This window comes from Monodelphis domestica, chromosome 2 (genome assembly GCF_027887165.1).
Source record: "Monodelphis domestica isolate mMonDom1 chromosome 2, mMonDom1.pri, whole genome shotgun sequence".
Classification (NCBI taxonomy): Eukaryota; Metazoa; Chordata; class Mammalia; order Didelphimorphia; family Didelphidae; genus Monodelphis; species Monodelphis domestica.
This window is the reverse complement of record NC_077228.1, coordinates 172982026-173009863: the sequence shown is the minus strand read 5'-3', so window position 1 is coordinate 173009863 and position 27838 is coordinate 172982026. Positions and strand designations below refer to the sequence as shown.

Genomic DNA, 27838 nt, shown 5'->3' with positions numbered 1-27838 from the left:
ACACCGCCCCTAATGGAGAAGTCCATTACGTTCGATTATACCACAGTGTATTAGTCTCTGTGTACAATGTTCTCCTGGTTCTGCTCCTCTCGCTCTGCATCACTTCCTGGAGGTTGTTCCAGTCTCCATGGAACTTCTCCACTTTATTATTCCTTTGAGCACAATAGTATTCCATCACCAACATATACCACAGTTTGTTCAGCCATTCCCCAATTGATGGGCATCCCCTCGTTTTCCAGTTTTGGGCCACCACAAAGAGCGCAGCTATGAATATTTTTGTACAAGTCTTTGTGTCCATTATCTCTTTGGGGTACAGACCCAGCAGTGCTATGGCTGGGTCAAAGGGTAGATATTCTTTTGTCGCCCTTTGGGCATAGTTCCAAATTGCCCTCCAGAATGGTTGGATCAGTTCACAACTCCACCAGCAATGAATTAATGTCCCTACTTTGCCACATCCCCTCCAGCATTCATTACTTTCCCTTGCTGTTATGTTAGCCAATCTGCTAGGTGTGAGGTGATACCTCAGAGTTGTTTTGATTTGCATCTCTCTGATTATAAGAGATGTAGAACACTTCTTCATGTGCTTGTTAATAGTTTTGATTTCTTTATCTGAGAACTGCCTATCCATTTCCCTTGCCCATTTATCAATTGGAGAATGGCTTGATTTTTTGTACAATTGATTTAGCTCATTATAAATATGAGTAATTAAACCTTTGTCAGAGGTTTCTATGAAGATTTTTTCCCAATTTGTTGTTTCCCTTCTGATTTTAGTTATATTGGTTTTGTTTGTACAAAAGCTTTTTAGTTTGATGTAGTCAAAATTATTTATTTTACATTTTGTGATTTTTTCTATATCTTGCTTGGTTTTAAAGCCTTTCCCCTCCCAAAGGTCTGACATGTATACTATTCTGTGTTTACCCAATTTACTTATGGTTTCCTTCTTTATGTTTAAGTCACTCACCCATTTTGAATTTATCTTGGTGTAGGGTGTGAGGTGTTGATCTATTCCTAGTCTCTCCCACACTGTCTTCCAATTTTCCCAGCAGTTTTTATCGAATAGTGGATTTTTGTCCCAAAAGCTGGGATCTTTGGGTTTATCGTATACTGTCTTGCTGAGGTCGTTTTCCCCCAGTCTATTCCACTGATCTTCCTTTCTGTTTCTTAGCCAGTACCAAATTGTTTTGATGACTGCTGCTTTGTAATATAGTTTGAGGTCTGGGACTGCAAGGCCCCCATCATATGTGTTTTTTTTCATTATTTCCCTGGATATCCTTGATCTTTTGTTCTTCCAAATGAACTTTGTTATGGTTTTTTCTAAATCAGTGAAGAAGTATTTTGGTAGTTCAATGGGTATGGCACTAAATAGATAAATAAGTTTGGGTAGGATGGTCATTTTTATTATATTGGCTCGTCCTATCCATGAGCAGTTAATGTTTTTCCAATTGTTCAAGTCTAGTTTTAGTTGTGTGGCGAGTGTTTTGTAGTTGTGTTCATATAGTTCCTGTGTTTGTCTTGGGAGATAGATTCCTAGGTATTTTATTTTGTCTAAGGTGATTTTGAATGGGATTTCTCTTTCTAGTTCTTGCTGCTGAGCTGTGTTGGAGATATATAGAAAAGCTGATGATTTATGTGGGTTTATTTTGTATCCTGCAACTTTGCTAAAGTTGTTGATTATTTCAATTAGCTTTTTGGTTGAATCTCTAGGATTCTTTAAGTAGACCATCATGTCATCCGCAAAGAGTGATAACTTGGTCTCCTCCTTGCCTATTCTGATGCCTTCAATTTCTTTATCTTCTCTAATTGCTACTGCTAGTGTTTCTAGTACAATGTCAAATAGTAGAGGTGATAATGGGCATCCTTGTTTCACTCCTGATCTTATTGGGAATGCATCTAGTTTATCCCCATTGCAGATGATATTAGCTGTTGGTTTTAGATATATACTGTTTATTATTTTTAGGAATGACCCTTCTATTCCTATGCTTTCTAGTGTTTTTAATAGGAATGGGTGTTGTATTTTATCAAAGGCTTTTTCTGCATCTATTGAGATAATCATGTGGTTCTTGCTAGTTTGCTTGTTGATGTGGTCAATTATGTGGATGGTTTTCCTAATGTTGAACCAGCCCTGCATCCCTGGTATGAATCCTACTTGATCATGGTGAATGATCCTTCTGATCACTTGCTGGAGTCTTTTTGCTAGTATCCTATTTAAAATTTTTGCATCTATATTCATTAGGGAGATTGGTCTATAGTTTTCTTTCTCTGTTTTTGACCTGCCTGGTTTTGGAATCAGTACCATGTTTGTGTCGTAAAAGGAGTTTGGTAGAACTCCCTCTTTGCTTATTATGTCAAATAGTTTGTATAGTATTGGGGTTAACTGTTCTCTGAATGTTTGATAGAATTCACAGGTGAATCCATCAGGCCCTGGGGATTTTTTCTTAGGAAGTTCTTTGATGGCTTGATGGATTTCAATTTCTGATATGGGATTATTTAAGAATTCTATTTCCTCTTCTGTTAGTCTAGGCAGTTTGTATTTTTGTATATATTCATCCATTTCTCCTAAATTGGTGTATTTATTGCCATATAATTGGGCAAAGTAATTTCTAATGATTGCCTTAATTTCCTCCTCATTGGAGGTGCTGTCCCCCTTTTCATCTTTAATGCTGTGAATTTGCTTTTCTTCCTTCCTTTTTTTAATTAGATTGACCAGTACTTTGTCTATTTTGTTTGTTTTTTCAAAGTACCAGCTTCTTGTCTTATTTATTAAATCAATAGTTCTATCACTTTCGATTTTATTAATTTCTCCCTTAATTTTTAGGATTTCTAATTTGGTTTTCTGCTGGGGGTTTTTAATTTGATCGCTTTCGAGTTTTTTCAATTGCATTTCCAATTGATTGATCTCTGCTCTCCCTTGTTTGTTAATATGAGCTTTCAGGGATATGAATTTGCCTCTGATTACCGCTTTGGCTGCATCCCAAAAGGTTTGAAAGGATGTTTCGCCATTGTCATTTTCCATGATGAAATTATTAATTGTTTCTATGATTTCTTCTTTAGCTAAACGGTTTTGGAGTATCATATTGTTTAATTTCCAATTGGTTTTAGATTTGGTTTTCCATGTACCATTACTAATCATTATTTTTATTGCCTTGTGATCTGAGAAGGCTGCATTCATTATTTCTGCTTTTTTGCATTTGTGTGCTATGTTTCTGTGACCTAATGTATGGTCAATTTTTGTGAATGTGCCATGTGGTGCTGAGAAGAAGGTGTATTCCTTTTTATCCCTATTTATTTTTCTCCATATGTCTATTAATTCTAATTTTTCTAAGATTTCATTCACTTCTTTTACCTCTTTCTTATTTATTTTTTGATTTGATTTATCTAAATTTGATAATGGTTGGTTTAAGTCTCCCACTAGTATGGTTTTATTGTCTATTTCTTCCTTCAATTCTCCTAGTTTCTCCATTAGAAATTTGGGTGCTATATTATTTGGTGCATACATGTTGATTAATGATATTTCCTCATTGTCTAGAGTCCCTTTTAACAAAATATAATTACCTTCCCTGTCCCTTTTGATCAGGTCTATTTTTGCATTGGCTTTATCAGATATCATGATTACCACTCCTGCCTTCTTTCTATCAGTTGAGGCCCAGAAGGTCTTACTCCATCCTTTAATTCTGACCTTGTGGGTGTCAACCCGCCTCATGTGTGTTTCTTGAAGACAACATATGGTAGGGTTTTGGATTCTAATCCATTCAGCTATTCGTCTACGTTTTATGGGTGAGTTCATCCCATTCACGTTCAAAGTTATGATTGTCATTTGTGGACTCCCTGGCATTTTGATTGCCTTCCCTAATTCTAACCTTTTCTTCTTCGGCTCTACCTTTTAGTCCAGTGATTTACTTTGAATCAGTCCCCCTTGTCCCCTCCCTTGATGTTTCCCTTTTTAGTCCCTCCCTTTTTGTTCCCTCCCCCTCCCCCCTTTCTTTCCCTCCCTTTTTGTTCTCCCTCTCCCCCTCCCCCCCTTGGTTTTCCCTTCTCCTTACCCTTGTTGGGTAAGATAGAATTCAAGATCCCAATGGATCTGGATGTTTTTCCCTCTCAGAGTTGATTTCCCTGAGATTGAGGTTTAAGTAAACCCCCCCCCCTCTCTTCCTCTCCTTCTTATAGGAGTTTTCTTCCCCTCCCCTTCCCCTGTGAATCTTTGTGTGAGAACCATTATTCTATTTGGTCTTTCTTTACCCCCTATTTATACATTACATTTTCCCCACATATTAGTATACATAGGTTGATATAAATGTAGTCCTTATAGAAGAGAGTTTGAGTAAAAGAAGATAACATTTTTTCCCCTTTCCTTAATATTTACCTTTTCAGGTATTCCTTGCTCTTTGATTTTCGGTATACTTCTGTATTTTAAGACTTGTTAGGAAATGCAAATTCCATTCTCAATCCATATGAATTTTTTTTCCTCTTTCAATTCCTGAATTTTAGCTATGTTACTAATTTTGGTACTTAAGAATATATTGCTTTTTAGTGGTATTGGGATGTATCATATATATATCCATATGTATACACGCATGTGAAGTGTGTTCTTCAGAACATGGGGAATAAGAGAAGAGAATAAGCATTTGTATATTACCCTACCACGTACCAGGCACTGTGCTTATGAGAGAGTTGCTATTATTCTTTTCATTTTACAACTGTTGAAACTGAAGCAAATAAAAGTTAAATTACTTCCCCAGGGTCACACAGCTATTATGTATCTGAGGCTGGAGTTGAGCATTTCCTGATTCTAGCATTGTAACTACTGTGCCACCAGCTATCTCTAATTTCTGTATTTCCTCCTCATTGTTCACCACAGGTTATTTATATATATAGAAAGTACTTAGCAAACAGTTCTTAAAATGAACTCATTTTGAAGGAAATGAATGGTATGGATTAATGAAAAGATGTAAAGAAGGGCAATCCCACCAAAAAGAATACGATGTATAAAGGCAAAGACAGTGGGAGCTAGGCAGCTCAGTAGAAAGAGCCAAGCCTGGAGATGGGAGGTCCTGGGTTCAAATCTAACCTCAGATACTTCTTAGCTGTGTGACCTGGGCAAATCACTTAATCCCCATTGCCTAGCCCTTAATACTCTTCTGCCTTGGAACCAATATAGATTCTAAGGGTTTAAAAAAAAGAAAGAAAGAAAGAAAAGAGCCAAGGGCATTGGAACTAGCTAATTGTTTTTGAAGGATAAAAAATGGGGTTAGTGGAATAGAGGTGGCAATGAGTACAAGTTTCTTGGATGCCAGTTTAAATAATGTGTATTAAGGTTCCAGGGTAGGTACTTGAAAATGTTAAGTGAATATTATTCTAGTTTGTGTATATGAAATGATACCGGCAAACACAGTTTTGATCCAATGATGAACTGGCAATTATATAAAGAAGTAAGGAGAAGAAAAAAACCGACTATACCTGGCAGAGCTTACCTTTGTCAATGCTGAAATTTGAATGAACATGGAAAACTTTGCTTGCTGGAATGTCTAGCATTGTATTACTAAACTGTACATGACAGAGCATAAGAGTTTCAGGAAGAAGCATGTTTGTGATGGCAGAGGCCTGCGATGAAGTACAGGAACCTAGCAAGGAAAATGAGAGATGAATAAATAAAGTGCTAATCCAACTTTTATAGGAAAAAAAGACACGAATCATATTTCTTTGATTCTAAATCACAAATAAACACGGCCAAGGAATAAAGACAAAATGTTAAATGTCTTCTCTTGCCTTCAGGAAGGGTTAACAGCTATCCATGGAAGAGAGTGGTGCATTTTTAGGGAAAGATTTCACAACTTCCCTCCTTCACCTATTTTGATGCTGGACAAAATGCTGTGATTTGTTTATTCAGCTGTTTACCCACTCTAGGTAAAGGGAGGTAAAGGGAGGTAAAGGGGAGGAAACAGAACAGTAAAGGGATTTGAGGTTATCTATTCAAAGGGGAAAACAACTAGGGCAAGATGGGAATGACGGGGGCACTCACCCAGACCCAGAGACACCTTCCTGACCTTTGAGGTTGACACCATTCCTGCCAGCAGTGATGAAAAGTCTGAATACAGTTGAATTAGGGGTATTGGTGAGGTAGGTCTTGGGGTCATAGCTGAGAGTTAATCTTGAAGAAGCATTAACAACCACCTGTCACCAAATCAAAGGAGAAATCACGGATTCTATAAACCTGCATTGGAATCCAGACAGAATGGCATGTGGAAAAACTCTGACTCAAGACACACATGGGCATGAAATTTGCCTCTGATATTTATTAGTGGTGGTTTGACCACAGGTAAATCATGTAGTCCCTCTGAGTCTCAGTTTCCTCATCTGAAAAATGAGGACAATAATACCTAATACTTACATTTTGAGGTTGTTGTGAGGTTCAAATAAAATAATGTATTTAAAGTAAATCTTTGGAGGGCAGAGCTAAGATGGCAGAGAAGGTACAGAGACCCAATTATTTCTACCAAATTACCTTCCAAAAAGCAATGATATAATGCCTCAAAACAAATTCTGGAGTAGCAGAACCCACAAAAATACAAGGTGAAGTAATTTTTCAGTAAGAACAAGTTAAAAGGCTGGCAGGAGGGATCTATTGCACCAGGGCGGAGGTAAAGCACAGGGCAGGCCCCACTGAGGCAACAGACCTTGGAGTAGCTGAAGTAGCATCCAAGGCTTCTGGAACTTTCAGCCACAAGCAGTAAGTAAGGGGTAGCTGAAGTAGCATCCAAGGCTTCTGGAACTTTTAGACACAAGCAGTAAAGAATCCATAGCTGCTCAGAGGAGATTGCAAGGGTCTCTTTGCTGACTCTGGGTGCAAGACTCTTGTGGCATTCTGCTCATATGCAGAACCAGGTCACAATCCTGGGACAGTTATAGGGGGAGGAGGAGCACTAGCAGACACCAACACTTGTGGCCACAGAGGAGTAGGGGACCCTGGTCACAGTTCCAAGGAATAAAAAGTGCTTGAGGTTACTCACAAACCAGAGCATAGGCCCAGAGAGTAATAAATATACCTCTCCTTACATCATACCACCTTGGAAGAAGTAAAGTAGATACATCCCCAGTGCCAGCTCTGAAGGCAATTACAAAAAGAAACTGAAACTTGGAACAGTGCTCACTTCACCACAGTTACAGAGTCCAACTTTAACAGTTTTTTAAATTAAAAGAAAAGAAAAAGGCAGGAAAATGAATGAACATTAAAAAAAAGAAACAACTTAGAAAATTATTTTTGACACAGGGTAGACATAAATTCAGAAGAAGACAACAAAGTCAATACTGCATTTAAAGCCTCCAAGAAAAAAATATTAATTGCTCTCAAGACCCAAAGGAATTAGAGGAGGAGCTCAAAAAGGATTTTAGAAATCAAATAAGAAAGGTAGAAGAAAAATTGGGAAGAAAAATGAAAGTGATACAGGAAAATCATGAAAAAAGAAAGTCAAAAGCTTGGTAAAGGAGGCATGAAAAAATACTGAAGAAATAAATACTTTAAAAAACCCCACAAGAATAGGCCAATTGGTAAAAGAGGCACAAAAATCTAAAGAAGAAGAAAAACGTCATAAAAAGAATAGCTGGCCAAACAGAAAAATTTATACAAAAATGCACTGAAGAGAAAAACATATTGAAAGGCAGAACTGACTATTTGGAAAAAGAGGTACAAAAATTCACTGAGGAAAAAACTCTTTACAAAGCAGAATTGGCCAAATGGAAAAGGAAGCATGAAAGCCCACTGAAGAAAATCATGCCTTAAAAATTAGAATTGAGCAAGCGGAAGTTAATGACTTCATAAGACATCAAGAAATGATTAGCCAAAGTCTAAAGAATGAAAAAAATATAAGAAAATGTGAAACATTTCATGGGAAAAATAACTGACCTATGAAATAAATCCAGGAGAGATCATCTACCTGAAAGCCATGTCAAAAAAAAAAAAAGCTTAGAAATAATCTTTCAGGAAATTATTAAGGAAAACTGCACTGATAGTGTAGTTCTGGAGGACAAAATAGAAATGAAAAGAATCTATTGATCTCCTCTGGAAAGAGATAACAAAATAGTATTTATCAGGAATATTATAGCCAAATTCCAAAACTCCCAGGGAAAGGAGAAAATATTGCAAGCAACCAAAAAGAAATAATTCAAATATTGTGGAACCTTAGTTGGGATAATAGAAGATTAAGCAGTTTCTACATTAAAGGAGTAGAAGGCCTGGAATATGATATTCCAGAGGTCAAAGGCACTAGGATTTCAACCAAGAATCATTTACCCAGCAAAACTGAGCATGATTCTTCATGGGAAAAAATTATATTCAATGAAACAGAGGACTTTCACGCATTCTTGATGAAGAGACCAGCGCTGAATTGAAAATCTGACTCTCACAAAGAAGACTCAAGAGAATAATTAAAAGGTAAACAGGATATTCAACAAGGTTAAGCTGTGTACATCCCTACATGTGGAGATCGATTCTTGTAACACCAAAGAACTTTGTCAATATTAGAGGAGTTGGGAGTATACACTGATAAAGTGTGAGGGTAGTAGTTGAACTGATGGGATGATATTAAAAAATGAAATAAAATTAAGGCACGAGAAAGAGGAATGCATTGGGAGGAGAGAGCAGGGAAAAATAGAATGGGGGTAAATTATTACATATAAAGAGGCATGGAAGAGCTTTTAGAATGAAGGGGAAGATTGGTGAGTTGGGGAGGAGAGCATGTGAACCTTACTCTCTTCAGAATGAGGGTAGAATATACACAATCAATTGGGTATAGAAAGCTATTTTACCCTATAGGAAAGGAGGAGGAGAAGGGGATAAGAAAAGGGGAATGGAATTGATAGATAAGAAGACAAATTGGGGGAGGTGAAGGTCAGAAACTAAATAGGGGTAAAAAAGGATGGAAAATAATACATAGTAATCATAATGGTACAAAAATTTTTACAAGTCTCTCCAAAAAAGGCCTAATTTCTCAAATACGTAGAGAAATGAGTTGAATATATAAGAATACAAGTCATTACCAAATTGATAAATGGTCAAAGATATGAACAGGCAGTTCTCAGACAAAGTAACTAAAGCTCTTGATGGTCAAATGCTCTAAATAATTATTCTAGAAATGCAAATTAAAACAATTCTGAGGAATCACCCCTACACCTATCAGATTGGCTATTATGACAGAAAAGGAAAATGACAAAATTTGGAGGGGGATAAGGGAAAGCTGGGAAACAAATGCACTGCTGAGGACGTTGTGAATTCAATCATTCAGAACAATTTTCTTCCATGACCTTTTGAAACTATTTTTCCATTTGGTTCATTCTACTCTTTATTGGATTTTTAAACTTCTTTTCCCATTTGGTTCATTCTACTTTTCATGGAATTCTTTTCTTTGCTGGATTTTTTTTAATAACCCCTTTTTCCAGTCGGCCAATTTTTTTAAAAAACTGTTTTCTTCATTGGATTTTGTGCCTCTTTTTCCACTTGACCAATTTTGCTTTTTAAGCTGTTTTCTTTTAGCATTACTTTCATTGCTTTTCTCCATTTTTCTTCCTTCTCTGTTATTTGGTTTTGTTTTTTTTAAACCCTTACCTTCTGGCTTGGAGTCAATACTGTGTATTGGCTCCAAGGCAGAAGAGTGGAAAGGGCTAGGCAATGGGGGTCAAGTGACTTGCTCAGGGTCACCCAGCTGGGGAGTATCTGAGGTCAGATTTGAACCTAGGACCTCCCATCTCTAGGCTTGACTCTCAATCCACTGAGCCACCCAGCTTCCCCTTCTGTTATTTGATTTTTTAATTACTTTTTGAGTTCTTCTAATACATGAGACAAATTCCCATTTTTCTTTGAAGCTTTGCCGGTGGTTGCTTCGTACTCACTGTCTCCTACTGAATCAGTGCCTTGCTCTTTGTTGCCATAGAATTTTTTTTATAGCTAGGTATTTCTTTTGCTTGTTTGCTCATTTCCTCGGCCTTTTTTTTTTTGCCTATGTACTGGGAATTCTGAACACTGATGATTCTTCTCTCTAATGATAGCTTGCAGGATTCAGCACTGTCAGCTATTTTGCTCTGGAACTAGGTGTTTCACTGCAGGCTTGAAAGGGCCAAGAGCCTTGGGGCTTTGGGGCCTCACTTTGGGCTAGTGCCAGAGCTTGGGACTTTAAGGGGTGGGTGTGGGATGCTCTGCTGTTGGCTCAGGCCAAGGTCCCAGGATCCTGAAGTTGGCCTATAGCTAAGCTTAGAACTTGGCACAATAGGTGCAAGGTGGTGGGCCCATACTAAACTGTGTGCACTTTTACTTCTGGTTTCTTCTTATCCCGTCACAACTGACTCTACCTACCTTTCAAGTTGTTTTCTGTAGGAGAGCCCCCTTGCTCTGTATTCTTGTTGGTTTTGTCACTCCTGTCATTTTGAGAAGCTATTTTAAGGTTGGTTTGAGAGGATTCTCAGAGCGGTTCTAACTTTTGCTGCTACTAAGTGGTCATTTTGGTTCTACCCCTAGGTCTTATCCAATTATCAGGAAAGCAATTTGGACCAACTATTATAATAAAAATGTTTAGCTCAGTTTCCTGTTTGTCATTTCTATTGTATTCCAAAAGGTCAGATTCCTAACCACTATTGTTTTGCATTCCTATAAATTAAGTTTGATAGCTTTAGTATTTTCTCTGTTCAAGTTTCTGTTTCTCTGTATTATTCCATTTTTTTCTGGTTGGGGATTTCAGCTTTGGCCATTGTGCTAATTTTGTTTCTTAAAATTTCAATGGATGCTGGGTCTGTATCCCAAAGAGATAATAAGGAAAAATACTTGTACAAAAATATTCAGTTGCATTCTTCGTGGTGGCAAAAAATTGGAAAATGAGGGGGTATCCCTAGATAGGGGAACGGCTGAACAAATTGTGGTATATGATGATGATGATGGAATACTATTGTGTTATAAGGAATGACGATCTGGAGAATTTCTATATGAATTGGGAGAACCTCAATGAACTGATGCAGAGTGAAATGAGCAGAACCAGAAGAACACTGTACACAGAAAGTAAAACATTGTGAAATGATTCAATGTAATGGACTTTGCTATTAGTTGCAATGCAACAAGCCAGAGCACTCCTGAAGGACTTATAGGAAAGAACGCTAACTACATTGAGAGAAAGAACTATGGGAGTAGAAATGCAAAAGCAAAACTTATGACATCACTTATCACATGTATATATGGGTATGTGACTTGGGGTTTAGGCTTTAAAAAATCACTCTATAGCAAAAATGAATAATGTGGAAAGAGGTATAAAGTGATAACATTTGCACAACCCAGTGGAATTGTTTGTTTATGGGAGGGGGGGAGGATAGAGGGAAGGAAAAGAAAATGAATCATGGAAACATAGAAAAATATTTTTTAAATAAAAAAATTGATAAAAAAAATTAAAGTTTCAGTGGAGGCATACACTTTCTCTGGAATAAAAGATTCTTAGATAACATTGTGTGGGTTCATTCTGGATAGAGTGGTATAGATTACTTTGGCACATGGTGGTAATCAATTTGCTCTTAACCCCTAGTATTTAGAGATTTACCTCTCGATAGGTTTTCACTACTCCAGGAATATCATAAAAGACTGTTGCTGTTCCTGGACCCCTAGCCACTACTGCCCCAGAGATGGAGTCTGTTTGCAGAATATTGTCAGCTGAAATCATCCACATCCCAGGCTCACCTAGGAAAAATAACCAAAAACAGAAAGCCCCTGGGCATTAGCCTTAGTGTACCTCAAATGTGCCTGTTTATCTTGACCCCAGCATCTTATTCACAGAACTGATATGAGAAGCTCTAGCACCAAAGACCTCTCATACACACAAAGACCCCATGGCCTTTAGGATAATAAGGGTAACTTGTGAGTTGGAGAATGTGTCTCCCTCCCCACCCTTTTCCCTCCAAACAAAGGATAAAAAAGGACATTTATACATTACAGAAAGAGCTCTCAGGTTACCCTTTTTCAGGACTGTCAAAGGCTAATATGCTCTAAGTCTTTGCATTTAACTACTGGGAAGACTGGAAAAAAGTGAGACCGGGTAGGAAATCTGGCTTGTATATTCCTCCTTAATTCTCTAGAAGAAGGAATATAGAAGATAGTTGGAGGTATATTGATTATAATCTCTCTAATCAAGAAGCAGACCTTTACCCATGGTCCCAAATGTATATATGGATGTGGGTGGTACAGAGCCATTCTAGTCCTTCTTGAAAGCCTACATCTAGCCACCATCTTCCCAGCTCAGGTCTGATTTTAGCTTTGCCATGAGTTAAGCAATGCTAGGCAGCCCCTTCTGTTGGCATGAAGAACGTTTTGTTGTGATCCCATTTAACTCAATGATAACTTCTTAGCCTAGAGACCCTTTGCTGAGCATAGAGTGTTTGCCCCCATCAGAGCCCAAATTCTATCAAAATGAAGACTGATTAAACTTGAGCCTTTTATTTTATTCCATAATAACCAATATGTGTAAAGCAGTTTTCAAATTAAGATCATATAGCTGCTGCCCTTAGAATTTATTTCTCTATCACACATCCTTGGTTACTACTCTGTTCAGGGTATGCCCAGGATCTGGGGTACAGTTTACTTATGACTGCAAAGAGAAATACAGTACTGTATAGGACTATATATAATAATTCATTTACTCAATCAACTAATATTTATTAAATACCCATTATATGCCAGGTACTGTAGCTATAGTACTGGCTGAATAGCTAGAGATTGAAATGAGAAGAATCATTTGACATGAAATTCCCAAATCATAAAGAAAGAGATGATTCTTCTTAAGTGTACTCATTCTCTCATCCTCAGAAATATTAGGACTCTTGGTTCTAGGAGACAAGTAAAGAACTGTGTACATAATAGGAGCTAAGAAATGCTTGTTGGATTGCATTAGATGGGTAAAATCTCTCAGAGTTTCTACTGCTCAGTGTATAGGCAAGCCATGGAAGGGGATACAAACCATCCTGGTTGACGAGGTAAGTGCTGAAGCAGATTACATCTCCTACAAAGGTCAGCTTGGTGTCTGGATCGATGGCATGCTCCACAGTAACAGGGATATAATCAGCCATACCTGGGTGTCTCTGGTCCCAGAGCCCAACAAGAGTCACTCCCCTGTTAACAGCCTGTGCCATATAAGTATAATTTTTATTCCCTGGTCCAATCAGCAACAAGTCATCTCTGAAAGCAAACATGGAAGGAAGGAACAAGCATTTATTAAAGGCCTACCCAAGTGCTGTGTAAAGCACTTTGCAAATGTCCTATTTCATTCTCACAACAACAGTGTGAAGTGCTATTATTATCTCTATTTTAGTTGAGGAAACTGAGGCACATAAAGGTGAATGTGACTTGAGCAGCATCACATAGTGGGTGTCTGAGGCCAGATTTGGGCTCAGGTCACCTTGTTGCCAGGTCCAGCACTAGCTAAGAAGGAGACAGCTTTAAAAATGGATGAACAGAGTTCTGCTCTAGGAGGCAGCAATGGGCATTACAAAGCATTTAGCAGCCTAGGGCTTCAGAGGAAATTTCACCATCTTGGAGTATAAACAAATAGATATCAAGGAAACCTTTCTTTATAAAGTATCCAGAACAGCAGTGCTCATAAGAGGTCAGTAAAGGCTTTTTGATGAAGATACTGTTTGGACTTTACTGAGTAAATATTTAAAAAGGAATCCTAGATATCCAGTCTCTCTGAAATCAGAAGCACTGGGACTTGGCAACGGTCTCATTCTATAAGTTTTCTACTTTAAATGACATTCCTAACTTCCAACAAAGAGTTTGGGAAAGTAATATGAGAAAGAACTCAACTGAGCTACTGTAATAACAAGGAACAAACTTAAAGGACTGACTGTAAGAACATCCTGGGACTAAATGGTGTTCTAAATTCTTCACCTGTTCAGGGCCAAGTAGAGTTGTGTGTTGTGTGTGTGGAATTTCTCTCCAATACTGTCATAGAACTGGACAGTGAAGGTGAGAGACATGCCCAAGGGAAATGCTGATAGGACCCTTCCAGGAGCAGTGTAGAGTTTGGGGTGAGTACTCATGCGCAAGTATGTCACTGGTGCTACCTGTGGAAGACAAAGCTTCTTATTAGGCACCAGAAAAGAGAAGGGAGAAGGATGGTATATGTTATAACAGAGACACATAAAAAGGAGAGACTGGTATTATTTTTTCCAGGGATAATACAATTATTGGTGGTATAGAGAGGAAGAGTGTCTGGTCTGGAGTCAGGAGGACCTGGGTTCAAATCGGGTTTCAGATACTTATCAATTATGTGACCCTGGACAAATCACTTAACTCTAGTTGCCTAGCTCTTCCTGCTCTTCTGCCTTGGAATCAATACCTACTATAGATTCTAAGACAGAAGGTAAGGTTTAAAAACAACAATACAATTAATTTTCAATTTAGATGGGGAAAGAGCAGGGCTTCTTGATCCTGAACAGCATGAATAACTTATATATATAGACAATAAAGGCTGTGGCTTCAAGTCAGAAAGAAGCTTCTAACAATTGTTGTTCCATTATTTTTCATTTGTATCCAAATCTTTATGTCTCCTTTTTTGGGGTTTTCTTGGCAAAGATAACAGGAATGCATTGCCATTTCCCTCCCCAGCCCATTTTACATAAGAAGAAATGGGGTAAAATATGGTTAAGTAACTTGTCCAGGGTCACATAGCTAGAATGTGTCTAAGGCCCCATTTGAACTCAAGAAGAGTCCTGTCCAGTGCTCTATCCACTGTGCCATCTAACTTCCCTTTCTAACAATTAGAGCTGCTTAACAATAGCCTAGGAGTACAGGCTAGAAGCTTTCTGAGGACTCTAGAGTAGTATATGTTTTTGTATTCTCCACTATATAGGGCCTTGCATAGTCTATGCTCAGCAAATATTTACTGAATGAGAGGCTATCAGAGTATTTTCTGAACTATGTGGAAAGTTGAACTGGATGACTTTCCAGATCTAAATTCTGTGATTCTAAAGACCAAAAGCATATTTTAGGTAATAGCTTTATTTTTTTTATTCAATTCAATTCAACAAACATTTATTAAATATTTACTGTGTGCCAGAATACTATGGGATACACTGGGGTTTCAGAGACAAAAACAAAAGTCCAAAGGACATTGTTCACTAAAGCTATTTATTTATTTTTAAAAACCCTTACCTTCTATCTGGGAGTCAGTGCTGTGTATTGGTTCCAAGGCAGAAGAGTGGTAAGGGCTAGGCAATGGGGGTTAAGTGACTTGCCCAGGGCCACACAGCTGGGAAGTGTCTGAGGCCAGATTTGAACCTAGGACCTCCTGTCTCTAGGCCTGACTCTCAATCCACTGAGCCACTCAACTTCCCCCTCACTACAGCTATTTATGATGAAACTAATGGATCTCGTGGTAGCCTGGCTTGCTTGTTGGCCCTTCTTCACTAACTTGGACTCTCACAAACTTGTCACTTGCAAATTGATAACATTTAACAGAAATAGTCTGTTGTCCTGCCTGTTTAACTAGGTTCTCTAAGGAAAACACCAAATCTTAAGAAAACTCATAATTCTAAACCAATATGATCAGTAATCCTGTACTCTTAAGACTACGTAGTCATGTAGCATGTTAGCAAATGTTCCTGAACGCACCTGGACTCCAGTTATAGCTGTCTGATTGACTCCAAAAGGCTCCAGAGAAGTGACTTCTAATACAGCAGTCCCTGCGATAGCCCCAGCTTTCAGGAGCCCTTGGCCATCCTCCTCAATTACAGATGAATTGGGGAAACACCTGAGAACCCTGGAGCTTACAAAGGCAGCTCCTTCCCTAGGATAGAGGCAAATTGAATGGAGGCCTTCAGTTAGGTTCTGTCTTGATTAGAGGGGAATGAGGAAAGTTGTTAGGGTTATTATCTAAGGCTGCACACTAAGGTTACCCTGTTTCCAGGATGTCTTGTGACCTCTGATGAAGGCTTATTCTTACATTATGTTAAAGACTTTAAAATACAATTCCTTTATGAAGCATATTTAAAAAGTTGTACCCAGGGGTTGTCTGTCCGAATCAAATTTTTTTACAGAAGATATTTAAAATCAAATTTACCAAAAAACAAATTTAATCTCTTCCCTCCTTTCATCTACCTGTTGGTATGCAGTTTGAGCTGAGAATTCATAGACATCAGAATTTGTTCTGCTGGGCATTCTGGACAGAAAAGCTGAAGCTTTTCAAATACCTGTGATAAGAAAGTATTGCTTTTTAAAAATGAAAATCAAGACAAACATTTTCAACATGATGATATCTATTCATGTAAACTTTGGAAATACTTTATTGCAAGGTTAGTATCAGGAAGGCCAATCTTCTCCTTGTTCTCAAATGGTCACTCATGACAATAAATATCAGCTACAAAGTAATCTATTTCTTATTTTCTCTTCATAGGAGTGTGGACTCTGTTTCAGTTTCTCCATCTGTATTATCTGGGATAATGAGAACACCTGCTTCCTATGGCCATTATGACACTTAAAGAACATCTAAAAAACAGGGAAAGTTTGTGCTTTGCAAACCTTAAGGAGCCACAGAAATGCAAGCTATTGTTAATTGTTATTTTTACTGCTTTGTTGGTACCAGTATAGCACCTGTTTCTCTCACTTCATCACACATCTGGCCCCCTTCCTTGAGGTCTCTTACATCACATTTCCCATTCAGGTGACTATTGGTAAAGTGCTTCTGTGGACAAACACACATTCATCAGGCCTCTCCCCTTTGTTTATTGGGTCATATCATAATATATGATCCATAGCTACAGAACATAATCAAGAGACTACTGGGAATTACCATCTGTCTCCAGAGAAAGAACTGATTGAGTCTGGATCTAGACTAAAGCATTCGATATTTCACTTCCCCTACACCTTGTTTTTTACGTTTTCTTCTACAAAAGGACAAATATGAAAAAAACACCATTTTACATGATTGCACATAGAAAATCTGTATCAAATTATTTACTGGCTCAGTGAGGGGAGTTGGGAAGGAAGGGAGAGAATTGAGGAGTCAAAAATTTTTTAAAATGTTAAAAACTTTTTACATGAAATTGGGGAAAAATAAAAAAATAAATTTAAAAAATGCAAGGCTATTGTGTTAGGAACACATGCTTTCCAAACAGTTTGGAATCACCCTTTAATGCCGTTTTATTTCTCAAATATGAAACAACCTGCTCTCTAGCTTTTATTCAGTTCTAGGCCCAGCTCACCATCTACCTGCTGTGCCCATCTCTCTTCACATATATGCATACACACTGTGAAGATAGGATTAACTCTCCCCTTGTTTTTTTTTAGCTAATCAAATCAAGAACTCAAAGAACCCCTACTTACCATTAAGTTTGAGAGTTCACAAGTCACTTACTAGAGTAAGCTTACACCTCCAAAGGCCACTGCCCCCTGCCTTGGGCAGTGCTAAACAAACTGAAAGACTGCCATTGGTTTTTGTGAAGAAGAGGGAGTGATAGGAAGTGACATGGAAAAAGAAGCATAAAAGAAGAGACCAGCATGCTCTAGCATTCATTTCCCTTCCTGGCGTTTGGAGAGATTGGTTCTAGAGATTCCTTTCCTGGCTTGAAGGAGACTTTTCCCCCAGATCCCGGGTCAGCTTGCTGGGTGAGTGGCTAAGATTCCTACCTTGTCTTTGGATGAGGCTTTGTTGATGGAACCCTGGCTGAAGGCACTACCAGGACTTCTGGCTAAGGATTACTGGGAAATCCATGTGGAGGCAGTCTTGGGGAAGCTCCTATAGGGACTGAGCTGGACTTCACTGGAGAAAGGCTGGTATGCTTGTTAGGAATCTGTCTCTTTATCTACATTTACACTTTCACTCTTTCTACTTTTTTTTTTTTAAATAAAGCTGCTAGAAGTAATTTTGACTTAAGCTCTAACATTTTAAAATTGGCGACGACAATATTATCTTATAACTCTCATATTTAGCATAAAACCTAAATTTAAACTCTTACAACACAATTTGAGTGCCAGTTCTACATACTCTAATATGAGCAATAAGCATTTCTGATTCCCCCTCCCTCCCCCAGTAGTAACGGCTAGGCTGATCTCAGTGGGGAATTCCTATGGTATTCTATGGGCTGATGTAATTAAAATCTCATCTACAAATTGAAATCTCTCTCTAGATAACTTTATGAATGAGGTATTGCCTCTCTCTCTGGATTCTTCACAGAACATGATTCATGACAGTAGTGAATATTCTGGGTGGGTACATGCCTGAAGTATTTTATACTTCTTTGATGCTGTTGTTCAGTGGCTCAATGAACAAAGTTATCTCTACAGTTGTATCAGCCATAGATTCTTTTTTTTAGACCCTGACCTTCTGTTTTAGAATCAATATAGGATCCAAGACAGAAGATTGGTAAAGTCTAGGCAATTGGGGTTAGGTGACTTGTCCAGGGTCATACAGTTAGGAAGTGTCTGAGGCCACATTTGAACCCAAAGTCTAGTGCTCTACCCACTGAGCAGCCTAGCTGGCCTGGCAATAGATTCTTGTATAATTTCAACACAGATAGAAGGTAACTTTGAGGAAAGCCCTTAGGGTGCAATTTTTTTTTCCCTGAGTCAAATGCTATTTTGAGATTTTAAAAAATGAACATAATGAGGTCTTAGGTTTCCTATACCTCTTAGTCTATAAAAACCTGCTTTTTCCCATTAAGGAGACTTTGGATTTCTGTGAAGACCATTTTTATAATGATTTTAAAGATGAGAAAACAAGCATGTCAATTAGTAGTTCTCAGTTGCTTTTTCTGATGAAAGTACTTGCTTGTGTGCTTTTCTAATTTTTTTCTAATCATCTTGTCTTTGAGAAAGCTTGAAAATTAATCACTGAGTGCTTATGTCCCCTCTAGCAAATATTTTTGCTGTATATTTTTAGTTGAATCCAACCACACTTTTTCAACTTCACCTTAAATCTATGGCTACTTCTTTACAGAATTTGATGGTGATGAGGTTGATAGAGTTCTGATGTGGTAGTAAGACTACCACATCAGAATTCTATCAACCTCAGAACTGATTATAGAAATGCTGGCAAATCTCTTCCATTTCATGCATATTTGTTGATGCTTCTCATGACTTTTGGCTTTTGGGATGATCTGGCTTAACTGAATCTTATGTGAGATTGACTTTTTGTACAACTTTTTGTACAAAATGACTTTTTGTACAACTTTTTGCTCCCTTCAAAGTGATGGTAGGCATAAAGAGGAATTTCACTTTTAAAGTTTAGCACAGTTTACAGAGGAATAATCAGGGCAGGAACTCTAAAACAACTCTGCTGCTCTGAGCTAACAGAGTTCTCCAGCTGGCTGATAAGGGAAGGGTCCAACAGCAACTACTCTTACTCAGACCCAAATCTAGGTCAAGAACTTGCAGAGCTTAGACCAAAGGACAGTATCATACTTTTTGCCCTGGATCAGATTACTTTGGGAACACTGAAAGCTTGCAAGTCCCCAGCCTATTCCTGAGATCCTGGAAAAACACAACTCTTAATATTCTAAGAAAGCAGAAATAGGACCAACCTAGACCTTCCCTCCAGAAGTGCTATAGAGCCCAACCCTAACATTAAGTCTGAAGTTAGGAGCCAGGCTATAAGAATGGACAAAAAAAAAACCTATTACTTGTTATGGTGACTTTTGCAATTTTAAACTCTGCTAATAAATGATTAATAGGGGCAGCTGGGTGGCTCAGTGGATAGAGATCCAAGTCTGAAGACAGGAGGTCCTGGGTTCAAATTTGACCTCAGACACTTCCTAGCTGTGTGATCCTGGGCAAGTCACTTAACCTCTCATTGTCTAGCCCTTACCACTCTTTTGCTTTAGAACCAATACATAGAACTGATTCCAAGATGGAAGGTAAGGGTTTAAAAAAAATTATGATGATCACATTCTTTTTTGAAATTCTTTTTTAAATTTTTATTTGGTCATTTCCAAACACTATTCATTGGAAACAAAGATCATTTTCTTTTCTTCCCTCCCCCCTCCCCCCACCTCTCCCATAGCCCACGAGCGATTCCATTGGGTATCACATGGATCACATTCTTTACGTTCTTCTAATTTCTATTTTTCAGTCAATAGCTTTTTAAAAAGAGACCAATATAAAGAAGGAAACTATAAGTAAATTTTAGGAGAACACAGACTAGTATACATGTCAGATCTTTGGGAAAAGAAAGATTTTATTTTATTTTATTTTTTATTTCATTTAGAACATTATTCCTTGGTTACAAGAATCATATTTGATTCCTCCCTCCCCTACCCTCACCCTTTCCGTAGCCCACATGCAATTCCACTGGGTATTACATGTGTTCTTCATCAGAACCTATTTCCATGTTGTTGATGTTTGCATTAGGATGTTCACTTAGAGTCTACATCCCCAATCATATCCCCCTCAAAACCCATGTAGTCAAGCAGTTGTTTTTCTTCTGTGTTTCTACTCCCACAGTTTTTCCTCTGAATGTGGATAGTGTTCTTTCTCATAGATCCCTCCAAGTTGTTCAGGATCACTGCATTGCCACTAATGGAGAAGTCCATTACATTTGATTGTACCACAGTGTGTCAGTCTCTGTGTACAATGTTCTCCTGGTTCTGCTGCTTTCACTCTGCATCAATTCCTGGAGGTCATTCCAGTTCTCATGGAATTCCTCCAGTTCATTATTCCTTTGAGCACAATAGTATTCCATCACCAACATATACCACAATTTGTTCAGCCATTCCCCAATTGATGGGCATCCCCTCATTTTCCAATTTTTTGCCACCACAAAGAGCGCAGCTGTGAATATTCTTGTACATGTATTTTTCCTTATTATCTCTTTGGGGTACAAACCCAGCAGTGCTGGGTCAAAGGGCAGACAGTCTTTTAGTGCCCTTTGGGCATAGTGAAAGGAAAGATTTTAAAACCAAGCAAGAGCTAGAAAAAAAATCACAAAAAGGTAAAATAAATAATTTTAATTACATCAAATTAAAAAGGTTTTGTACAAACAAAACCAATGCAACAAAAATTAGAAGGGAAGCAACAAATTGGGAAACAATCTTCATAACAAAAAACTCTGACAAAGGTCTAATTACTCTAATTTATAAAGAGCTAAACCAATTGTACAAAAAAACAAGTCATTCTCCAATTGATAAATGGGCAAGGGACATGAATACGCAATTTTCAGTTAAAGAAATCAAAACTATTTATAAGCACATGAAAAAGTGTTCTAAATCTCTTATAATCAGAGAGATGCAAATCAAAACAACTCTGAGATATCACCTCACACCTAGCAGATTGGCTAACATGAAAGCAATGGAAAGTAATGAGTGCTGGAGGGGATGTGGCAAAGTCGGGACATTAATGTATTGCTGATGGAGTTGTGAATTGATCCAACCATTCTGGAGGGAAATTTGGAACTATGCCCAAAGGGTGATAAAAGACTGTCTGCCTTTTGATCCAGCCATAGGAACTAGAACTAGAACGACCTCCAGGAATTGATGCAGAGCGAAAGGAGCAGAACCAGGAGAACAATGTACACAGAGACTGACACACTGTGGTACAATTGAATGTAATGGACTTCTCCATTAGTGGCAATGCAGTGATCCTGAACAACTTGGAGGGATCTACGAGAAAAAAACACTATCCACATTCAGAGGAAAAACTGTGGGAGTAGAAAACAAAGAACAAAAACAACTGCTTGATTACATGGGTCAATGGGGATATGATTGGGGATGTAAACTCTAAAGCAGTGGTTCTCAACCTTTCTTTCTTTCTTCTTTTTTTTTTAATAAAACCCTTACCTTCCTTCTTGGAGTCAATACTGTGTATTGGCTCCAAGGCAGAAGAGTGGTAAGGGCTAGGCAATGGGGGTCAAATGACTTGCCCAGGGTCACACAGCTAGGAAGTGGATGAGGCCAGATTTGAACTGAGGACCTCCCGTCTCTAGGCCTGGTTCTTAAACCACTGAGCTACTCAGCTGTCCCACTCAACCTTTCTAATGCCGTGACCCTGCAATACAGTTCCTCATGTTGTAGCAACCCCAAACCAAAAAATTATTTTGGTGGCTACTTCAAAACTGTAATTTTGCTAGTTATGATTCGGAATATAAATACCTGATATGCATTATGTATTCTCATTGCTACAAATTGAGAGGTTGAGAACCGCTGCTCTAAATGACTATTCTAGTGCACACATCAACAACATGGAAATAGGTTCTGATCAAGGACACAGGTAATATCCAGTGGAATTGCAAGTCAGTTACAGGAAGGGTGAGGGTAAGGGAGGGTGGGTAAGAATATGATTCTTGTAAGCAAGGAATAATGTTCTAAATTGATTAAATAAACTAATTTTCAAAAAAAGAGACCAGGTTACAGTGACTGTAGTCACACCTAATTTAGGATGATACCTCATTGTGGCAGCTATCTGTAGCCCTAGGTACTCTGTTTTTCAGCATTTTCTTTCCTTGCCAACCTCTAAGTACCAGAAAGAAGCAGAAGGGTAAAGGTGAACTGTGCAGGGCACTTTATTGCATTATGAGGAGGGCATTTTGTTAGATTTAAAATGGTCGAAGGCCTTAAACTGCAATAGTTAAAAGAGTGATGTTGTAAACTGTAGTGAGTTAAAATGGTGGAAGATATAAATTGTGATAGATATAAGAGAGGGTGAGTAAATTTGACCGCAGAAAATATGTTTCACTACAGTGTCTTGGTTTTTAAATCAAATATAAGGTGGTCGCCAGGGAAATATTCCCAATTATTCAAATACCCAAGACAACTGGATTTTATAGAGAATTTAATTAATAATACAATGAGTAATCAAAGAGAGAGAGAGAGAGAGAGAGAGAGAGAGAGAGAGAGAGAGAGAGAGAGAGAGAGAGAGAGAGAGAGAGAGAGAGAGAGAGAAAGGAAATAAGTATGAAGGGCCTTAAGCCAACATGGCCTAGACCTGAGTCTTAAGAAAGAGAGATCAGTCAGTCTTTTATCACTCACCACAAGGTCTGTCTAAGCAAGGATTCTAGGGATACCAGGCCAGCTCCATCTCAGCTGATTTCACCAGAGAGAGTTCCAGTCAGAGTCCTCCTCAAAGAGAGATCCAGCCAGAGACTGTTTCAAAGGGCCTCTCTCCAGAGCCTCTAGAGGGACAGAGTCCTCTCAGAGGAGCTCCAGCGAGACCTCCTTAGAGATTGTCCTCCAAGAGCTTCCCTTCTCCAGAGCCTCTTTCAAGAGATTCTTCCCAAGCGATCCTCAAGAGATCTTTCCCCAAAAGGCTTCTTCTCAAGAGATTCTGCTTTTTCTTATATAGGGGTTTTTCTCCTATGTCACCTCCCCTAAGTCCTTACATCTACCAATCACTGTAGACCTTTTCCAAAGGACTGCCCATCTGAATTCCTGCTAAGTTGACAAATCTCCTCAGTAAGACTGAACCAGTGAAAACACAGCTGAGTCAACTAATCTCATTAAGAGAAAACTTGCCAGACTCTTTTAGGTACCTAGCATCTCATTGTATCAATTCTAAAAAACAGGCATGGCTCAAAGAACTCCTTGCCTTATTATAAGCATGGGTCCAAGTACTTTCACTGTTTAGCAAGGAGTTTTCTCCCTTAAAGCAGTCTTAAGTACGGGTGGAGTAGAGGTCCTCCCATAGCAAGGAGTTTTCTCATCAAAATGGGGGAATGTTCCCAGTCCAATGGGGAAATTTTTAACATTCACAAGTCTGAGAAATTTCAAGGTTTACAATTTTGACATAGTCAGATTTGTTTTGTGAGAAATATATGAAAGAGGCCAGACGAAGAGACATATGAGTCTAATAATAAGAGAGACACAGTACTCTGCTAGACTGTGGGAAAATAAAAACCTCTGGTGACCAGACTGCTGATATATCAGATCTTGAGTTTTGCTTGACCATTGGCCAGAAATTGAATATCATCCCTATAGTGGTTGGGATATGTGATTTTTACCTCCTATGCAAAAACATGGAATGATAAGATAGTGGTAAGACTACTCTTTACTACACTTTATGACTCCAAGACCAAGCATACTTGGTATTAATAGCTATTATGGGGGTTTTCATTCTCTTTCCTATTCCAGTGAGGATGCCTGAATAGAAGAAAGTTGAAAATTCATACTTACTAGAAGTGAAAGTGTCAGTTTAAAAAAAAAAACACTTACTTTCCATCTTAGAATCAATACTGTGTCACTTCTAAAGAATTCTTAAAGTCAACAACATTTATTTTATTTTCACTATAATAAACTGTCTAAGATGAGATTTCAGATCTCACTAGTAGAAGGTTGTTAGTAGCTCGAGATTTTTAATGCTGATCTTTCCATTTTTTTTAAATTTAGTGAAATAAAATGTACTCTATATGTAAATAAATATTACTTCAATTCATGTTTTATGGGAAGGAGATGGGAAACTCAAATGGGATGGGGACTGAATCAATTTGACAAACTATAAATTTTCAAGAAATGCACTCATACCCTTATTTTATTTTATTTTATTTTTTGCTTTTGAACAGTGTTTTATTGTACATGTACATTTCAGTTTTATTTTGTCTCACCAACCCATAAAAGTCTGCATTAGTTTTAGTTCCTTGGAAGAGATTGTACCTGTACATTTTTTTTTATTAAGAGAATTTATCCATAAGTGTCCCAGTTCCTATCCACCTACCCTGTGGCATGAAGGGATCATCCAGGATCCAGACATGTCCATGCAAATTAAGTCTTTCAGTTCACTCTCTGGATAGAATATTCACAGTGTATATTCTGTATGAAGTTCTCTTGATTCTATTCATTTCACTGTTCATTATCCCATGTAGTTCTTTCCAAGTTTTAAAAAAATGAACCAGCTCATCATTTCTTATAGGGCAGTAGTACTCTCACAATCATATAATACAATTTGTTTAGCCATTCCACAAATGATGGGTATCCCCTCCATTTCCAATTGTTTGTTACCACAGAGAGAGCTGCTATAACTATTCTGGAAAAAATGAGTTCTTTCCCCCTGATCTCCTTGGGAAATAGACTCAGCAGGATCTAAGGGTATACATAGTTTTACAACCTTGAGTATCATTTCAAATTGCTCTTCAAGATGTGTTGGATCAGTTCACAGCTTCACCAAATGTATAAGTATCCCCATTTTTCCACATGCCCTCCAACATTTGTCATTTTGGTCTTTTATATTTTAGCCATTTTGATAGAATTGGTGTGAGATGGTATTTCAGAACTGTTTTGGTTTGCATTTTTCTAATCAGTAGTGATTTAAGGCATCTGTTTCATATACTTATATATGATTATTTTATCATACAAAAATTATCCATAACTTTTGTCCATATATCAATTGAGGGATGGCTCATATTCTTATAATAAAGTTCTCTATATATTTTAGATATGAGACCTCTATCCAACAGGCTATCTATAAAATTCCCCCCCCCCCATTTGTTTTCCTTCTAATCTTGGCAACATTTGTTTTATTTGTACAAAAAAGGTCAATAATTTATTCAAAATTGTCTAGTTTACATTTCATAATGCTCTCCATCTTTTGTTGACTCATAAATTCCTTTCCTATTAATAAATCAGATAGTTAATAATATGTTCCCTATTCTTCTAACTTATGATATCTTATTTTATGTCTAATACTTATACAGATATTTGATAATTTATTATTTGAGAATGAAGTTATAGGAAGGTTAAAAAGTTGACAAGGTAGTACTCCTCAAAAAGAAAGTTAGCAGAAGGCATATACTTCTAGGTGAAATGTCAGGGAAGGGAGTATTTATTTTCAGGAAAAGTCAATAAAATACCCATCTGATTAATATTCATTTCTTCTCTGAAGGCCCCCTGAAAAGGGAACCACAAAAATCACCAGAGGTAGTTGCAGCTCCCTGAGAGATAACTGACAGATGGAAATCATCTCCACTTTGGGATGCACCTCAGTCTTTTTCTCTCATTCGGAATTGGATCTTGATAAAGATCTTAATATTCTCATCTTGGATATATTCATCCACAGCAGTCAATGCTTTGGCCTCAACATTCTTGTAGTGCTGTATGAGCTCCTCAGCATACTCAATCCATACACAATTGTGTCAGCCACTCATGTAGCAATTTATAGGGGGTGGCAATAGAGGAGGCTGAGGATATGGGGATTCTGAAGAACTCCATCAGAGTGAGAGGAACCTTTTTGGTTGGGTACTAGATCAGTCTTCATATGTTTTTTGGAGTTTCTGCTTCAGAACCTTGGCCTGTCTCATACTTCTCAAAAGTCCTGTTGCTCCTGCTAAGGGTTCGAGTACAGTACCTGTTGGGAATTCTAGGGAATCCCAAGTGCCTAGCACAACTGCAGATTTGGAATGGCTCCAGGCCAAAGAGGGCAGCTATGATGGCCATCACTGGTCTTAGGCAGCCAGTGCCTCACAGCAGGACCCCTTAGTTTATAAGACACTGAATTTAGACTGAACTGCTGGGAATCAAAGGACCCTGCTAAGTCCTGTGCATGTGCAAGAGGGCTGAGCTGGAATAGCTTGCGCTCAGAGCACCATCTGGTGGCTTACAGAGGGAATATGCTCTGAATAGTCATTCCCACCTAGCCTCTCTGGGAGGGACATGAAGGACTGGTTGCCCTACTATTGGGACATCTGTGCTTTGTCTGTCCTTTATCTAGCCTGCCATTTCTCAGTACCAGTGTAAAGTAGATACTTTGACTTTTGCTCTAATTAATTGATGATCTTACTGGACATGAATAGCTGATTCAAAAATAATGCCCCAATTAGTAACTAGTAGTTTTGTGTCTGTTAGGGTGGACTGATTAAGTTTTTTATGGTGCGATTTCATTTAGCACCTTCTGACTCTCTTGTCTTGGACATACAAATTGATAACATATAACTCTGTGGAGTTTGAATATAATGAGCTTCCCCCCTCCATTTCTTAATCCTGACCTATATCTTCCTATCTAGTTTGATAGGGGTGTATGGGGTGTTCAGGGAGGGGTAGTATCTCTGGTATGGAGGGCTTGTCGTGCCCTCCTAGGGCAGCTCTCCAGCCTCTGACCCCCACCTGACACCCAGCTCTTACTTGTGGCTCCCAGTAGCTGCTAGCATGCGGTAGCGGCCACACCCCGGGCAACGGCTTCGACAGGCCGGCCAAACCTTGTGTGGGTAGCTATCGGGGTCGACCCCTGGTGAACTAGGGCTTTGCTCACCCAGCATGTGAAGACTGCTTCGGTGGAACAGGTGGAAGAAACCAATAAGAAGATTCAACGGCTGAGAGGACGACGCAGCAAAGCACTGTGGAGTGCTTAGGGCGTGTTGGAGCACAAAAGACAACACAGCCATCCAATGCAGCTGAAGAAGTCTCCAGGTGTAACGACTTTTCGTGCCAATGGACCCAGTCTTCCAACGCTGAGAGAGTGGGACTGTTTCTGTGCAATGACTTTTCCATTTAAATCTCTTTCATGCACAAGTATCTTTGTGCACACTCATCTATCCTAACCCCGTCCACCCTCTTCAAGACCTGCAGCGATGGGGGAGTGGTGCCGCAACAGGTGGAGGTGACCACTGGCAGTTGTAGTCACGATCCTGCATGTAGGCGGCCCACGGACCAGTGGTCGCTCGGCCCTTTGGGAAGCAGGGACATTCGGTAGCATCCTGGGCGACTGAGCAGCCCTCTCTAGGACAGCACTGCTCACCCTAATCAAGGGAGGGGACTAGAAAAGGTGTCCCAAACATTGCCTGCCCTACAAACACCCGTTCAGCAAACCGCAGATGGCGGGTCATCCCTTTAAGCGGTCGAAATCGAAAACAAAATACAAAGAAACTCCTACTAGGAGCATGGAACATCAGAACATTACTTCATATAGAAAATA

The 27838-nt window shown here is 38.6% G+C and overlaps 1 protein-coding gene across 6 annotated transcripts in view; it reads right to left on the bottom strand.

Moving 5' to 3' along the window:
- NUP210L (nucleoporin 210 like) overlaps nt 1-27838 on the bottom strand; it is a 162755-nt gene that overhangs the window by 15917 nt on the left and 119000 nt on the right. For 4 of the 6 annotated variants that reach the window (XR_462017.3, XM_016430371.2, XM_016430372.2 and 1 more), the window contains exons 29-35: nt 16115-16206; nt 15629-15803; nt 13904-14079; nt 12975-13192; nt 11565-11701; nt 6042-6168; nt 5469-5618 (exon numbers count right to left, since the gene is read on the bottom strand). Coding sequence is in view for 4 of the 6 variants with exons in the window: in XM_016430371.2 (XP_016285857.1) it covers nt 5469-5618; nt 6042-6168; nt 11565-11701; nt 12975-13192; nt 13904-14079; nt 15629-15803; nt 16115-16206 (1075 nt within the window). In the remaining 2 variants the exon portion in view is untranslated. Of the gene's footprint in view, nt 1-4212; nt 5619-6016; nt 6169-11564; nt 11702-12974; nt 13193-13903; nt 14080-15628; nt 15804-16114; nt 16207-27838 lie in introns of those variants that run through there. The other 2 variants (XR_008916302.1, XM_016430373.2) reach the window with 2 other exon arrangements.